The following is a 17,738-nucleotide window of genomic DNA, read 5'->3' as shown; positions in this document are numbered from 1 at the left end:
ATTCTTTTATGCGTTTCATAGAAATAGTTTCTTTATTTTGATATGTATTTTTTTTTCTTGGCTGAAATTTAAGTGACCAAATCGATCAATTAGAAAATTTAATTAAGTATGTTGCATTTCTTGAAACTACAAGAATAAAGTTTAAACAAAAAAACAAAAAATTAATTAAATAAATTCATGGGGTTCTTACGTAAATGTACTACTGACAAAAACAAATTCAATGAAATGCCCGCATGTATATATAATGTATTAATATGATATAAATAATGTATAATCATATATATAATATATATAAATATGTAACATAGATGTATATATATTCATATACAATGTTTATATAATATTTATATATTATACCAGTTCATCTTCCTCAACACGTTTTTTTTTAAATCTCAACTAACTCAAATCTTTACTAAAATATCTCAAATTATAAATATGTGACACTCTCAAAATTTTGAATTTTTTGATATTATTTCTATATAACAATATCCCTTTATTCTTTATTTATTATTTATTTTAAAAAAAACTATGTTTTAACTTGAAAAGACTCACAACACCTAAAATCTCATGCGTGATGCGCCCCATAATTACATTCAGTGAGATATGGATTCCCATAGCAAGTAGGCAGGGAGGCTCAACCACTTTGGCGGTCTTAAGACAAAATAAATTAGAGGCTTTAATTTTTAAATAATAATTAATAATATATTTTTTATTTTTTTAGTATTTTTTTAAAGATATAATGTATTTCTTAAAAAATTATTTTGAGATTCAAAGTTGTATCTTTATTTCTATATGTGGAAAAAATTACATTTTTTATAAATAGTACTCTCTTCGTTTTCCTGCTTGACTTGACATAAAATTTAAAATTTAATTAAAAAATATATATTTTTTGAATTTTATGATATTTAACTATACAATCAATATAATTTTTGAACAAGTGCCTTTTTTTCTAAGGCATAGAGCCGCAGGCCGAATGACACTTTGCCTGCAATACGTGTAGTCGAATAACCATGTAATAAATAATAATTAGATTATTTTTTTAAAATTCTTTTGACCCAAGAGATATTTTGTCTAATTATTCCTAATTTTATCCCAAGGCCGAGCCCAATAGGTCAATCAAGCATTGGACATTATATTAATTTGTGTCTAGTATATTTGGGTACTGTGGTAAGTTGTTGATTTCCTCGGGAGTCTTTCGCTATCATAATAGATATAAGTTCAATTCTTACGTGTGATATTACACATGATGTGCCCTTCTCGATCGAACAATCACCCTTTTAGTCGATTTTTTGAAATATATGATATATTAAGCCTAACATTTATTCTCTTTAGGGCAAAATTTGACCAAATCACATTTGAGTTACTTTTTTTGGAAGGATTACACAAATTTGATAGTGTTAAGAGCTAATTACATTGTCATGATCCGAATCCGAGTGTGATGGCACTCATCTCAACCCACCGAGACAAGTCAACCCAAAACCCAACGAAAAGTAAATGAGATAAAACAAGGTTTAACTTCGTCAAAAATAAATAAATAATCTCAAAATTCCCCAAGACTGATTGTCACGTGTACAAGCCACTAATACATTATCGAAGTACGAAAGAAAATACAGTCACAATGTCTTTGTCTCTAGAATAGGACCAAAATCTTTATAAAAGAGTAAGAGGTGTCCACTAGATGGATGTAACTGCTACCTCAACACTCGAAATGATAACCTTGAATGTGGTAGGAAACACTAGGAGATCAAGCATGTCCGGGATCACAACCTACACAAGTGTAGAAGCAAAGGGTGAGTACCAAACAACACGGTACTTAGCAAGTGGACAACTAAAGCTAAGCAAAGCTCAATAGATACAAATACTCTTGTCCTCCTAGCTGAACCTCCTTAACTACAACCTGCATAAAACCAGCCCAACTCTACACTTCCACAATAATAACAATAGTACAGTCCATGAATACTCATCAATAATCTCATCAAATGAATCATATCAAGTCAAGTTCAGCATATACAGAGCAATAAAGGGGTAAATACAAATTCTCAAATATCAGAAAGGTGCAATGCAATGCAATGAAATGATGCATGTCTGTCCTATCGGTACACATCCGCTGATTCACAGTCCGGAACCCATGGGGGACACTTCCGTCCATGTAACCTGACACGGAGCGTATGACCCATTCCCTCAATATACATATCCTGCCACGGAGTGTGTGACCCAATCTTTGTGTTTCATAATACCTGTCATGGAGCGTGTGGCCCGACCCCTTTGTTTCATATCATTTTCAGTCTCAGCACAGTATATCAGAACCAATGTAATCAATTCATGTTGATACCATTCACAATGCTAGCATGATATTAGTAATAATTTTCACATCTCATATCAATATAGATATTTTGCATGTCCAAAATAAGTCAATAAGCTCATCACATCGATCACACCAATACACATCATTATATTGCCATTTTATACCCCATCGCCATTTTTAAGGTCAATCATATAGTCAATAATCCAGTCCAATTCTTATTACTCCCAGTGCACATAACAAGGAAATACAAGCATCTACAAGCTTAAACTGAGGTTTAGAAATTTACTTGCCTCAAATAATCAAGCAATCAATCCAGAACTTGAGCCTTCCCGTTTCGTTGGGCTTTCAAATCAATGTAATCTAGTCAAATAGATAATCACAATAAGATTTCGAAACTAACAACACCCATGTCTATCGTAGACCCAAAAACTCACACAAATCTATAATCAAGTTCCCAAATCTTGATGCCAATTAATAAATTAAATCTTATATTTTCTAAGGTTAAGCCTCAATTTTCTCCAATATCATAAATTTAATGAAATTCATATAACATAATACACATAATATTTAGTTACTTATCTCAATATATCAAACCTTAATTTATAATGTAAAATAAAATAATAATAGTTAAAATTGAAGCCACTGGTTACGAAACCAGTAGCAGCAACCACGCCAAATTCACCCGACCCTTTTGAAATAATTCAATTTCCAATCATGATCTTATGATTATGCATGATAACTCTATCAAATTATTATGTGTGTATATATATATATATATATATATATATATATATATATATATTGTAATGACCCATTAGGTCGTTTTGAGAACTAAAGTTTTTTTATTTCATAAAAGACTCATACCATAAATTTTAATGGATATTTTAGACTATTCGATAACTATGGTTATTTAGTAGAGGGGTAGACTTAGATGATTAATTTAGTTAATGAGCTAAAGTGGTAATTTATTTAATACCCTATACCACTTATTTTATATTTATTAAAATAAGTTAATAGGTTTTGTCATTTTTAATACGTAAGAGATTTAGAAAAGAAAAGAGAAGAAAAGGGTTTAGGAGAAGAACTTACTTGCGGCGGATGAAGAGAAGACAAAATGTCTCTTTAAGAAAATTGATTCAGATAATACTCAACAAACTTAATTGAATGCCTTTAATTCCTAGGATTTGCTAGCATCTGATTATACTATTAATTGAAAGGGACTAATTATATGAATGTTGTTTGTGAGGTTGTCGGCTAGAAATGGACAACCAATTGTCATGGATGGTAAATAATTAGGGGAATCTTTGAGTAAGGAATTAAGTATGCCAATAATTAGGATATAATAGAATTATGATGGGTTAGAAAAGATAAGATGCTAACTGAAAAATTAAGGCATATAGGTGAGTGTACATGGAAATTTGGGTGGGTTAATTATGTGTGGTTTAGACTTTACGTACTGTTTTGTGTAGTTAAGTCCTAGTTTTGGTTATTGTCTTTGTTTTTGGTTTTTGTTTTTATAGTTATCACATTATAATTCAAGTTTTGCTAATTGAGAGAGGAAATTAAATAATAGGTGTGGGTCAAGGCTAGACATATAACATTGGTGTCTATGAACTCAGTTGCTTATGAATATTATATACTTGTTAGATTGAGAACGTTTTGAGGCATCGAAGAAAGGAAAATCACTAATGAATTAGCTTGCTTGATTCGGTTCTTCAGTTGAGGTAGGTTATGATTTATTCTATATGATAGATAGATTCTTAATAGTGATTGATAGTCATTGGGTAATGTGTGAAATTTACTATGCATTTAATTGTTGTGATTGGTCTGAAATCCCAAGACCGTGAAATCCATAATCTTGAACTTTCCCTATCAAAAAATGGTGCCTTGAATAAATAAGGCCTGATGAAATATTATTAATGAAGTGGAATGTGGTAACAAAGAATGATAAATTAATTATATTTGGATCGGGTGTCATGAGCTGGCATGGTATATTTGGATCGGGTGTCACGTTTCGACATGGTAATATTAAAGAAAAAAAAATTAAAATGACTTAATGCTACCCAATCTCCAATAACTCATTTCCTAAAAGAGCGTGATATGGAGGCCTGAGTCCTCCAATGTGATCTTGATATTGTTGACTGGTTATGAAATTGTTCATTGTGTTGGTTGCCACTTGCTCTTGATCTTGTTGGTTGCCACATGTTAAGTGCTATGATTGATTCCCCTCTATTACTTTATGCATATTGATTTCTATTTTGAGTCGGTTGATGATACCTACTCAGTATATATTGTCCTGTACTGACCCCTACTTGTATTTTTTTTGTTTTATTTTGTGAAGAGCAGCGACTGTTTCATCGACTTCGACTCGACCTCAGCTCTAGCCAGTGTACAACACATCAGGTTTCAAGGTGAGCTATTCCTTCTAGCTTGTGTTGGATTCTCTCGGGCATGACATGATGTCCTTAGTTGTCGGACACATTAAGTTATTTATTTATTCTGGTGTTTGATATTTTCAAACTTAGTATTTTAGAATTAGATATCTTTGAAGTGATGACTTTCAGATTTTTGGGTTGATATATAGTAGACTCTAGTGGATTGTTATTTCTTACTTTAATAAGGTTTGAACTTCCGCAGTATTATCATAGTTCATAAGTTGAACAACTAATATAAGTTGGGGTTTGTATCGTTGGTTCTCGCACCTAAAAGGTTAAGTGTGGGTGCCACTCGTGGCCTATTTTGAATCGTGATATATATATATATATATATATATATATATATATATATATATATCTATTTATTTTGTCTCCTATAGCTCTAAAGGAAATCTCACTGATGTAAATACCCATACTTGACAGTCACCTCTATTTACCAACCGATAATAATCCCCCAAAGCCAAATTTCTATTTCTGTTTACAAACCAATTTCATGTCTCTTTCATAATTCAACATTATACTAATAGAATAATAATATGACTGCCAACTATAAACTTACCTGTTCGTTGCAGTGGATCCTTTCCGTCTTCGACGTTGCGCAGGTAAGTCTCTCGCCTAGTTCCTTTTTCTTTTGTTTTCTAATTAATTATGTACTAAAGTAACAAACCCTACTAACCTATTTTAATAAATATAAGAAAAGTTGTATAGTGTATTAAATAAGTTAATACTTTAGCCCATCAATTAAATTAATTATTTAGAATCACCCATCAACTAATTAACCTAAGTTATCGAATAGTCCAAAATTTCCAATTTAAATTTACGGAAAGGTATTTTATTAAAGAGAGAGGACTCGTTCTCAAAATGACCTAACGGGTCATTACATACATTCTATCCCTATTCTTTTCTAAATTACAAAAATCCCTAAAACTTGGTGGAATCTAGATACATCCCAAAATGTCCTGATACATCACGTAAAATGATGTATCAAATTGATACATCATATAATGTAATGTATCAGACCGATACATCGAGTAAAGTGATGTATCCAACGTCTCGATACATCACGTGAAGTGATATATCCGACTGATACATCGCATAAAGTGATGTATCCAAAATAAGAGAGAGTAGGGTTTTTGTAAATTTTTCAAATGGTAGGAAATTTTAAAAAATATGATAAAATAAATTGTGTATTTATATAATTTTTTCTACTTTTTTACGGTTTAAGCCCATGAAGTGTATTGTCAGCTTTGGCCCAATATGCATTATGAATTTATACTTTGATTTATGCAAATGTCCCTTTTAAAGCTATAATAATCTAGATTTTCTCCTATTTTTGAAAGTTGTACAAAAATAGCCGTTGGAAGATTATCCTTACAAAAAAGTTGTTAGACCTGGGTCTAATGTCTGTTCACATATTGCTAAAATCTTGCTGATAAAACATTAGAATTTCGTCTAAAGTTTGCATTGCTCAAAAATATTAGGTCCTTGTCTATTTTTCTTATAAGATTTTCAATTTATTCAAATATGGTCTTTATTTAGACAGTGTCTAAAATGCCCATTAGCGGGAGAAATAAAAAGAGAGTCATTTACTAACAATTGTTCCAAAAAGGGATAACTGGCAAAAATTTCATGAGATTTGTCTCTTGGGCAACACAATTGCTCATGCCATGCAAACTTGTGCTTTTTCTTATATAAATTAAAGCTCTTCAGATTCTTCTCCTATTTCGACGTGAGACTCACCTAAGGTGGCACAAAAAAAATTAGGTAATTGGAACATCAACAAGATGTCATGCATGGAGAGATATTGGGAGTCTAACAGACAATAAGTTTGAAAATAGCTATGAAGGTCGTCCTAAGTTAGATTACTAACAGAAAAACTTGAGGGAAAAGGACAGGTTATTAGTACCTTGTGGCATGAATAGTTGTTAGTGCAATCAACTTTTCCACATGTTGTTTACCAAAAAAAAAAAACTTTTCCAAATGTTATATATTCTGGTAGAAAAAAATGATTTGTTGATTTAGAAAATTAGTTGATTGATTTTAACAGATGCCGGACGCGTCATGTTGTTAAATAGCAAAAACTTCCAAGCATAATTAAAACACATTTAGTCTAAACACCAGGTTTTCTAGTGGAATTCACTACCAATATAAAAAAAAAAGGATTTAACGACAAACAAAATTTGTAGCTTAACAACAAAATCTGTCAATAATTCTATTTAGTAGTGAATTCTAAGTGGTCCATTGGGTAAGCAGCGGAGGGAAGAGGTCTATACCCATTGCCGGTCAATAATTCTATTTAGTAGTGAATTAGTGACAAAATTCGTAGCTAATTCAATTTTTTTGTTCCATAAAAAAGAAGATTTACAACTTACAAGGTCATGAAATGTAAGGACTGTGAGTAAATTATACTACTCTATCAGAGAGAGTTTCAACAATGGGATATATATATATATATATATATATATATATATATATATATATATATATATATATATATATATAGATAGATAGATATGGTCGTGATTTGGTTGTCACTTGTCAATGAATGCAAACGAGCAACATATATAGATATGACCCAGTAACGAAGTTGACAGTACGCCACTTAATGAAGGTACAATATATAGATACATTATAATGTAAGACAAGATTTAAACACAAAAAGTAAAGACCCAAACAGTAAAAACAAATAAAGGGAGTAATTGAAATTCACAGGGAACGTGCTTAGGGTATCGGAGGTGTGTTCTCGAGAACTCAATAATTTTTGCGTATTTATATTGAAAAATCTATTAAATATATAAGAAATATTTATCGGGAACGTAGTAACTTAGAGCCTGTTTGGATGGGCTTTAAGTTGGTCAAAACCAATTTAAAGCCCCTTTTTAGCTTTTGGAGTAAAAAATGAAAAGTTAGGATTTCTAACTTTTTTTTTCCTAAGTGCTTAAAGCCATTTTGTTTGACCATGGAAATTACTTTTATATCCCTTATATTTTAACTAAATTCCCAAACTACCCTTTTTATTCTTTTAACCCTAAAATTCAAACACTTATTTTCAACATAAACACTTTTATCCAAACACTCAACTGTTTATTTATAAAAATAACTTTCAGCACTTCAAAGTTCTAAAAGCACTTCATACATAAAAGTTACTTTTTTAAGCCCATCCAAACGGGCTCGTAGTAACAAAACAATCAGTTGGTCTAGCGGTAGTGAAGGATCCCACTTAAGTTTAATTGGCCTTCCATATAGGGTTGAATAGTAGTCTTAATTAACAACATTTATCAACATAGAGTAGGAACAGAAATTGGGGGTTTCAGAGAGCTTAGTTATTATCATGAATAAACAAACACTGTTTCAACATAATCTTTCCTTAGTACGCCCGTTATTAGTAACTAAGCAGCCTGAAACACTTAGAATGTCTTCTTAATTTAAAGACATATTAAGTCCTAGAGAGAGTTCTTCAAAGACAACATAGAACAGGAACCCTAATATTTTTAGGATAAAACTAATTAGATCATAAAAAAGACAAGAGAACACTGCTGATGGAGTAACTTCATGACTTCCTTAATTAATAACGAGATACACCAATGTTTGCTGGAGCAAGAAACCCTTCCTTCATCAGAACATCCTCCTCTTCCTACACATTTCCCAAAAATAAAATAAATCAAAACCAATAAAACTATATACTCCCCCTATTCCATGTTATATGACTTACTTTTCTTTTTAGTTAGTCCCAAAAAATGACAATTTTACCCTTAAAAATTAGATGATATATAGCTAGTCGCACAAATATTTATGACTTATTTAATACCACAAGTTTCATAACTGGGACAGAGGGATGTGAGTAGTATTTTATAAATATATACAATGATAATGTAAAGATTTTTTTATACCAATAGTATATATATGTATTTAAACATGTTGTAGTAGATTGAATGTAATAAATTTAATCCACTTGTTATGAACATGTTATCTGTAGTTATCTTTTAAGTGACCTGATAGTATATATATAGAGATCTAGTCGAGAGAGTGCGATTTCTCCTTCATTGATAAAACTCTATATATTAAATCTCCTTACAATAAAGAAAGTACTTTAACAGTTTTTAAATAGTTTTGTATGTATGTATATAAAATTTGTACTTTAATTAATTAGGCCATTGAAAGAAAAATGTAGGGGTTTGATGAGTACCTGTTGACATGCATTTGGTTTCTTCACGGGTTGATCAGTCATAAGTCCGAAATGAATGTGTGGGAAGTGGGCCCACTGACAACAACAAAAACACAAAATTCAATTGAGACTTGTTTGTAAAATGAACCAAACCCTAGTAGAACAAAACCCTAGTTAAAATAAATTTATATATATAGTTCCTAAATTTAAACAATCTTTTAATTTTTGTGTGTGAATATTAAATTTATGTTGAAGAATATATAATTTATTTTGGGAATATATATCTTACATTCTTTGCAGCAGCACTGAAGGCCTCCCTGTGTCTTATATCGGGATTTCCAGCTTTGATACGTTGGATCTCGTCCCTGCATTGTTTTTCTCAATGGCGTTTCTTATATATACTATGCTTGTTTAACATGACTATTTAAATCTTTTTTTTCTTAAAAAATAATAATTAAATATTTACTCTATCTTCTTAAATATAAAAAATAAAGTTGAAAGAAAAGTTGTGTATGAACATGTATTGTACTTTGAAAAATTTTAACGATTTGTGAGTCAAAAAAAAATTACTCTGAAAATCTATGGTGAAACGGGAGCGCCTAAAACATACTTGATGAATCGATTGTAAGCAGATGGGACTCTCTGTCGCTTCTCCGGAGCTGGAAGATGAGACATGCAGACAAACAAAAGAGGGTGTTAAAATTACTTGTCTGACTTTCTGTAGAATACCAGCAACTACACCCCCACCCCATACCTTGGGACCAAGTAGAATGGAGTACTACTTTTTGGGTCTATCACATCATTTCATGATAATTACCTAATCATCTATCTATATATCTATTCAGGTAGATTCTGTATGGTGCTTTCAAATCCATCTAACTTTACGGGGGACAACACTTCCCTTTTTCTCCCTGTGTAGTTCTTTCATTATATAATTTGACTTAGCGTCGAGTTTAAGTAAAAAAAAATAAAATGAAAATTTGTAATCTTAAAATTGGGAAAATTTTGAGCCTACAACCTAAATCAATTTTTTAACTATACTAGAAGTTACTAAAAGTACCTCGTTCCAAGAAGATTTAACAATAGAACCTGCAACTTATGCACAATAACTTTTATTGAACCCCTTTAAATCAACCATGTACTTTCACCATTCTTCCTGTTGGAATTTTTTCTTCTGTCTTATTTAAAAGCTTAAACAATTAAAAGAAGATTACTTTTTTATTTTATTATGTCTTCAATACCTCTCAGCCACAACCCTAATGGTTAAAACTATCCCTTCTACAGTAAAGATTTTTAGGGTTTGACCAGATTTTTTTCTGTGAAGATAAATTACTAACATCAACATCATGGTAGGCATATATATAGTTCACTAATACAGAAACCGTTGATGAACAATGCAAAAACGTCTAAGCTGCAATTTCTAAATTTGGCATTTTTGGAAGTACCTTATATTTGGAAAATTTTGGAGAAGGAAGGCAGGCAAGGAAAAAGGAATAAGATGTCTCCTTCCCCCAAAATGAAATTTCATTATGTAAAAAATAAATAAAAAAACTTTAGAAACTGTTGAGAAAATAATATATATTATTTCTTAATTTGCTAAGAAAACCCTATTCACTAGAAAGGCTAAGCTGAATAGTTTGTTTAAAGGTACATCACTCCGTATGCTGAAATTAAAATTTGTTCCTCTTCAAAAACTTTGTTAATAGTAAATTAAATTTTGTAATATAGTTTTTTTTTTTAATCTTACGTCTGTTGGCGACTGGTGGCTTTGGAAGTTCATCAACTCCTCCCTGAATTGGCATGAGTGATTCATTCGGGTTAATTGGTTGATTCATCAACAAACTTGGTGGATTATTTCGAATCTCATCCTGAAAAAGTTTAAATAGAGAATAGTACTCATTAGATTTCCTTGGAGGAAATTTGTGTGAAAATAAAATTGGAACAATACAGAGAAGATTAGCATAAGTTGTGCGCAACACAAACATATTGAGAAAAATAAAAGATGTAGAATGATATGTTGTTGGAGATAGGAACCCTAGATTAATTAAAATTAATGAGAAATATTAATAACATACCAGAAGATTGTGAGGAGAAAAGAAAGAATGGGGTAGATGAAGGTGATTAGCAGCATTGGGAAGAATAATGTTGACAGAGAGAAGGTTGGTGCAATGACCACATCTAACTGTCACATTCTTGAAGAAACTTGAACAAGGAACACTCACCTGTACAACAAAATGACCATTTTATCAAATGCAAACAACATACTAGAAATGAAGTAAAGGGGGGAGGGGGGGTGAAAAAGGGTTTCATGTGAGGAGAGAATTATATATATATTGTGAAAAGTGAGAGAGAGGTAGATTTTTTTAATAAGTATATAAGAGGGAAGAAAGTGATATGGTACCGCGAGAACAGTTTCACAAAAGTTGCATTGGACATAACAGAGTTGTTCCCCTGAAGGAGGAGAGAAGTGATGGTGGTGGAGATGGTGGTCCGGAGCAAAAGCAGCAGATGAAGACGACATTTTGAGTGAGTGAGTGAGATGAGATGATAAGATTCCTTCCTCTCTGCCTGATTTGAGATTACTTCTCTCTTCTTGATTTGATTGATTGATGATTGACTCATCAAGGGACTCAGTTTTATATTGGTAGGCTCCGGGTCCTTCCTAATTATATATATATGCCTTTTCTTTTTTCTCGTTTCTTTTTTTGGAGTTATCAAGAAAAGTTGAATAACAGTGAGAGACACACACAAACCGACCTAATGTAACAACAGATATGGCCACTTAACGGATCAACTAGTTCCTTTCATTTCTTTCTTCTCTTTGTTTCTCTAATATCATGGTTGAAGCATGTGATTATCTCATTGAAAAGTTTTAAAAAATAAGTATTGAAAACATTTTTAAATTTAACCTAAATTATTAGTTTCAGTCTTAAAAAATTTCTCTACTTGACTAACTGAACTTAAATATACCACTGATATATCTTGCCACATTGGTGAAATACACCCCTAAATTCTCGCCAAGTTTAGTGGTGTTTTCAACATTTCTCTCAGTTTTTATTGATAGTCCATGCTCCTACAAGAGTTTGAGACCACTTGCTATATCATGTCGTAGATCGGAGATGTATTTAAGTTGAGTTAGTCAACTAGAGGAGTGTTTTTAAGGTTGTCAATAGTTCGGGGATGAAACTAATAATTCATGCCAAGTGAAGAGGTATTTTCTATACTTTTCTCAAGTTTAAATGGTTAGAGAAATATATAATTATTTTATTTAATTGTATTCTCAATATTAAATATAAATTCAATAGAGTGATGGTTAGACCGATTATGTTGTATGGGGTGAAGTATTGGTCAATCAAGAACTCTCATGTTCAAAAATAAAAATTGCGGTCTTGAATGAGAATATCGAGGTGGATGTATAGGCATAATAGAAGAGATAAGACTAGGAATGAAGATATTTGAGACACGGAGGGAATGGCTCTCCGTGGTGGATAAGATGAGGGAGGTGAGATTTATGATAATTTGGACATGTGAAAGGAGAAGTGTCGATGCCTCAGTGTTAGAGGATGGCAAGAGCAGGCATTAGAAGAAGTAGAAGCAGGCCGAAAAAGTATTGAGGGCAGGTGATTAGAAAGTGCATGACATATTTTAAGTATACCATGGACATGACCTTAGATATGAGGGCTTGGAGGTTGCGATTATGGTAGAAGGTTGGTAATTGAGCTTTCTCTCACTTTTCCGCGGATATGCTTGATATTCGCACGTGTACCTACTTTCACACCAGTAGTATTAACACTATTCTCGTAATTTCTTGTTCTTTGATTTCGATTATCACCCAAACTTGTTTTGTGCTTTAATTATTACATTATTTCATTATCATTATTGTTCTTTCTTCTATATGTTATGTATTGCCCTCCTTTTTACATTATTTCATTGTTGTTGCTGCTTTCATCTCTGTATTCCTTTTCTTGAAATGCTTCATCTAAGCGGAAGATCTATCAGAAACAATCTCTTTATCTGTATGAGGTATATATGATAAGGTTTGTATATACTTCACCCTTCTTAGACTCAATTTGTTGAATTACACTAGATATGTTATTGTTGTAATTGTTATTGTCGTTGTCGCTTCCTATTTAGAAGTTATTATTTCATTGTTTAACTTTTATACATTGATGATGTGAAATGTTTTGCCCAATTAGATCACGTAAGAGTCTTTTCAACGAGTAAGTTCGCTATCGTATAGTTATTTCTATAAAGAAATTGATCTTGGTTCTATTTCAATTTCAAATCTAGTTCAAGGCGTGAGAATTGCCCAAGCCATTAAAAAGACAACTCATCTTTTAAAAAGACGATGAGGGACTCTTCACACCCCTCCTAACACTCAAAACTGGACATACATCTAATGTGTCATGTTCTAATATTTTGTACCGAAATGAATCTAATTGCCCTTATATTCAACCTTAAAAGCTAACTCAAAATTGTTCAAAGTTATATTAAAGAGATCATCTATCCCTAAGAGGAACAATATGAGACTCTTCAAAAACTCGACTTTAATCTCCTCTTAGCAATAACATCCATAACCACAACTATTGAGTATGTTTTGTTGGAATAAGCGTCGCAGAAGAGACATTTATTATGGACTCCCACTTGACATCTTTGTTACTATCTTAGAGCTATTTTATGATAAGTGTGACTTCGAACCTAATAAAAATAATAACTAATTTGCTATTAATAATTAAACTATTCTAATCCTTTCTTATCATGATGTATATCCCGCAAATAGACTACTTGTACGTATATAGTTCAGGCTAACATAAATTCCAAATTCAAAAATAAGTGGTTGCAGAATATAGTTCTGGCAGATGGTTAAACACAATGATTAATTAAGATAATTAAGAGGACACAAGTTGTAATTTTAATTTTGGTTGATGTAAGATATTCTAACTGTTTCATTTTACTTGACCTCTATATTATTTGTAGTTTTAAATATCTATATGAAATAGTAATAATCAAATTTAGAGTTTTAAAATATAATAATTATTATTAGACATTCTAAAATAGTATAGTGGACACATAAAAATAAATAAAAAAGAATATAATACACATCTAATTATGATTTTCTTAAGAGGCGAGACATGTCAAATCAACATAGATCAAAGTAATATAAAACTGAGGGAGTAGTTGATATGAAAGAGAAAAAAAATGTGTGGTTGGCATTTCCAACGGGTGTGGTTGGCTTTGTGTATGAAGACATTGGAGTGGGGGGTGGGGAGATAAGCAGAGGCGGCAGAGGTGGGGGAAAGGAGTGAGAAAGGGACGTTTGCATGGGCTGATTAGCTTTCCCTCATTCACTTGTAGTTTTCATAGCTATGAGAGGAGAGTAAGGTGCTATCTTTTTTCTTTTGGTTTTTTCTTGGTTTCCATATCTTCATTTATTTTCTCTCTCTTTGAGTCTTTTATTTAATTTATAGTACTACACTCACTTCGATTAATAAAGCCTTAAATGACGGGCACCTATCCTCTCCTCTCCACCAAATTACTATTTTGACCATTTTGGTATAGAAAAATTACAACATCTTGGAAATGAGTGATTTTTGATGAACTTTTATCTTCAAAGTCAAAATTTCTTTAAATTTAAAGTTTTCTTCGTACCAAGCAGAATCAAAAGTTCAAAATTATTCTTGTAAATAGTTTTTCCAAGCTAAATAGAGCTCATTTGATTTATATCATTAAAAATAGCTTAAAAGCATCAAATGCATAAAAAAACAAAAACACTTTCAAATATTGAAAATGAATTTGTAAATAGTCAAACTTCTTGTTTGGATAGAATTTTTTTTAACTAATAATAAACAATCGTTATGTTTATTAAAACAACGTTGTAAGCTCTTTTTTAATTATTATTAAAATGGATATAATGTCCTTAAAACTATTTACAAAAATGTTAAATTTACAAGTATTTTTCACATTGAAGACATTGAAAATTTGTGTGATTCTATAAGAATAGTTTAATTTTTGTTAAAATTTTTGAAGACTACTTTGCCCTAACTCAAACTCATCCCTATATAAAGAGTAACATATTTCCTTAAATAGACATCTCGAATATATATCCCATAACTCTTGGGTATTCATAATATAAAGAGATGAGATTTCAATATCTCACAAACTCCTGGGATTTCATAAGAGATGAGGCATCAATTACTGCTTTGTTAAATTCCAAAGCCGCTACCCAACGTTTCTAGTGATCAAGTGCATCTCAAAGAGGTCCAAATAATCCTATATTCGAGAAATACACTACTGACAACCCTCAAATCACAAAGAAAATTCAGAGAGAAGAATCAAGAGAACTTGTAAATTTCTACTCACAATCTTGATAAATAAAATCATATTTTCTTAATTCTTTGTGATAGCAGTATATTTTTCATACTTGAGAAAATTTGTTCCAAACATACACAAAAAAGGACGAGGGACAAAGGATAATTTGTGAATCACAAAAGATGTTAAGGGTAAAACAGTAAACAATTTAATCAAACCAAAAATACATATAAATTGAAAATTCATAAATTGAGGATAACCAATTCATGACGTTTATGTGATATTTGATAAATGTTCCTCTCTTTTTTTTTGAAACGTCAAATATTTTGGAAGTAATTCAATTTGCCAAAACGACCAATATTTGAAACTAAAGGATATGATTTTATTCTCTGTGTGATTTTGGTTCAATTAAGGAGATTTGGTAGGTAGGATTTTATTAAAGCCCCTAAAACACATGTTTCATATAAAATACAAGGATTCACATGTGGTTCAATTCATCATCCTATATAAGAAGTGTCAGAAGCATCCGTTGATATATCTACTTATTGTGGAGGTAATTTTATCATTTATCAAAGTTATTCTAGATTATAATTTTTTTAATCAACCGCTTAAATTCTTTTCATTGATATGTTTGCTTACCAGGAGGGGAATTTCTTTTTTAATCGAATTATTTTAGATCATAAATTCAAAACTTATTTAATCAATTTCACTTAAAAATAAATAAATTTATCAATACATATTAGACCTGTGCATTAGCACGGGCTTCTTCTCACTAATTTATATACACGACATAAGTGTATTATTTCGTTATACTTAGGATTGATGCATAGACCAAAGTCAACTAATGTAAATATTCAGGAAGATGCATGGAAAAATATCAATGGAGGTAAATTTTGCGTGACCCCACACTGATTTTTCTACATTATTATTTTATACATATAGATGACAATTCGTACGTCTGATTTAAACATCCAACAAAAGTCAAATATTATACTGCTAACGTTTTAATCTTTGTTTCCTAGTTAGTGTTGGACCACTTTCAAAAGTCCAGTTGTGTAATCCAAGTGGAAGACTTGTATGGGACAAAATACCCTTTGGATCATTTGATACACTATGATTCCCTAACTTAGTTCATGTAATGTATTTGCTATTTATTATCTTGTTTAGCAAAAGTTAAATAAGAATTTGATAGCTTCATGAGTTTTTCTCACTCTTCCTCTAATTCCTTATCTATCTTAATTAAGCAGATTATTCTTTAAATATTGATAGAGTCTAATAAAATAAATATAATAGCCCCCATATATATATATATATATATATATATATATATATATATAGTATACTTTATAATCCAATTGGATGTTAGTAGCCACAACATAGGCTGGAGGTCAATAGATATACGAATATATCTCAGGTCAAGAAGGGACTTCCAACAAGTCCTAGCTAGCTAGCTAGGCATGAACACATATATAAGCCATGCAGCTAGCACAAGCTATATCAAGCAGGAGCCATAAATAGGCCAGTAATTATTAATCATAATGCCAAAGATGCCCTCTCCATGATGGTCATTTGTTTGGGCAATAAAATGAAAATTGGATTCACGTAAAAAGAAAACGATTTCCAATTCCTTCATTAGTTGGAAAGAGAAGTGCTCATGAAAAATGAATTTGTGGTGGTGATTGACGATAATGTCAAAGTTATGGCTAACAGCGTAGGTGATATTGGATGGAGGCTAGCTGGCATGGGTTATGTAGAAATTAGTTAAACATTACATTAACATAAATTTTTAAGTGAACTTCTTAATAATTAATATTGCAGGTAAGATCTGAATGATTCCGACCTTTAAAGATAACAAATGGAGTGAAAGAAAGAAAAAAAGAAAAACAAATACATAAACTATTTTTTTTTAAAAAAGGTAATCCAAACACCCTTTTAGTTAACAGGTTAAAATATAAATAATTTTGATTGAGATTTTCAAATAATGAGGACACGAATTTGTAAACACTTTTCTTCTAAACCCTGGCAAAACAATTGCACAGAACAGTAAACAACGCAAGATGGCAACTACCTGCTACAAGCGTGGTGCTTGAAAGGCGTAAAAAGCAGGTCATTCCCGCTTAATAATACTTCCCTTGGTTTCAATTTATTAGGTCAAATAAACTAATGTTCGATATGAATTTGGATATAACATTTTCAATTCTTTTAAAATAAAATTTACATATTTAAAAATTATATATAAGAAATTATAGAAAATATAATTACATAATAAAAGCTTGTGATTTCTCAGTTTAAACTTTTTAAATAAAGATGATCACACATTTTAATCTGATATCTTCTAAGTCCTGAGATCAAATCTCAACATCACCCATTATAAAAAAAAATCATATATTCTTTTGAACAACTTAAACTTTTGAATGAAATGCGAACTATATGTCACGATAGTTAACAATTCATAATGATTTAGTTAACAATTCAAAATGATCTAGGAGAGAGAATGATTTGACAGTTTAGGCTGTTCCTCGCA

The 17,738-nt window shown here is 31.1% G+C and overlaps 1 protein-coding gene across 1 annotated transcript; it reads right to left on the bottom strand.

The window, feature by feature from the left end:
* Nucleotides 1-8,041: 8,041 nt before the first annotated feature.
* On the bottom strand, nt 8,042-11,556 carry LOC129884774 (axial regulator YABBY 1). The gene is made up of 7 exons (XM_055959056.1): nt 11,307-11,556; nt 10,981-11,127; nt 10,653-10,773; nt 9,516-9,564; nt 9,195-9,270; nt 8,927-9,001; nt 8,042-8,374 (listed from the first exon to the last, which is right to left on the bottom strand). Exons 1-7 carry the CDS (start codon nt 11,424-11,426, stop codon nt 8,306-8,308), a joined length of 657 nt encoding a protein of 218 aa, XP_055815031.1. The 5' UTR covers nt 11,427-11,556; the 3' UTR covers nt 8,042-8,305.
* Nucleotides 11,557-17,738: the final 6,182 nt, after the last annotated feature.

The sequence above is a fragment of the Solanum dulcamara genome, chromosome 4 (genome assembly GCF_947179165.1).
Source record: "Solanum dulcamara chromosome 4, daSolDulc1.2, whole genome shotgun sequence".
NCBI classification, from domain to species: Eukaryota; Viridiplantae; Streptophyta; class Magnoliopsida; order Solanales; family Solanaceae; genus Solanum; species Solanum dulcamara.
The sequence above is the reverse complement of the archived record's forward strand: the minus strand, read 5'-3'. Positions and strand labels throughout refer to the sequence as shown.

What these genes read in the sequence shown, in the direction of transcription:
- LOC129884774 (XM_055959056.1), bottom strand. Translation starts at nt 11,426, where the DNA reads ATGTCGTCTTCATCTGCTGCTTTTGCTCCGGACCACCATCTCCACCAC. An exon ending in TCAGTGCTGCTGCAAAGAAT is followed by an intron (nt 9,002 to 9,194) that starts GTAAGATATATA and finishes TGTTGTTGTCAG; the next exon opens with TGGGCCCACTTCCCACACAT. An exon ending in AACCAAATGCATGTCAACAG is followed by an intron (nt 8,375 to 8,926) that starts GTACTCATCAAA and finishes GGAAATGTGTAG; the next exon opens with GAAGAGGAGGATGTTCTGAT.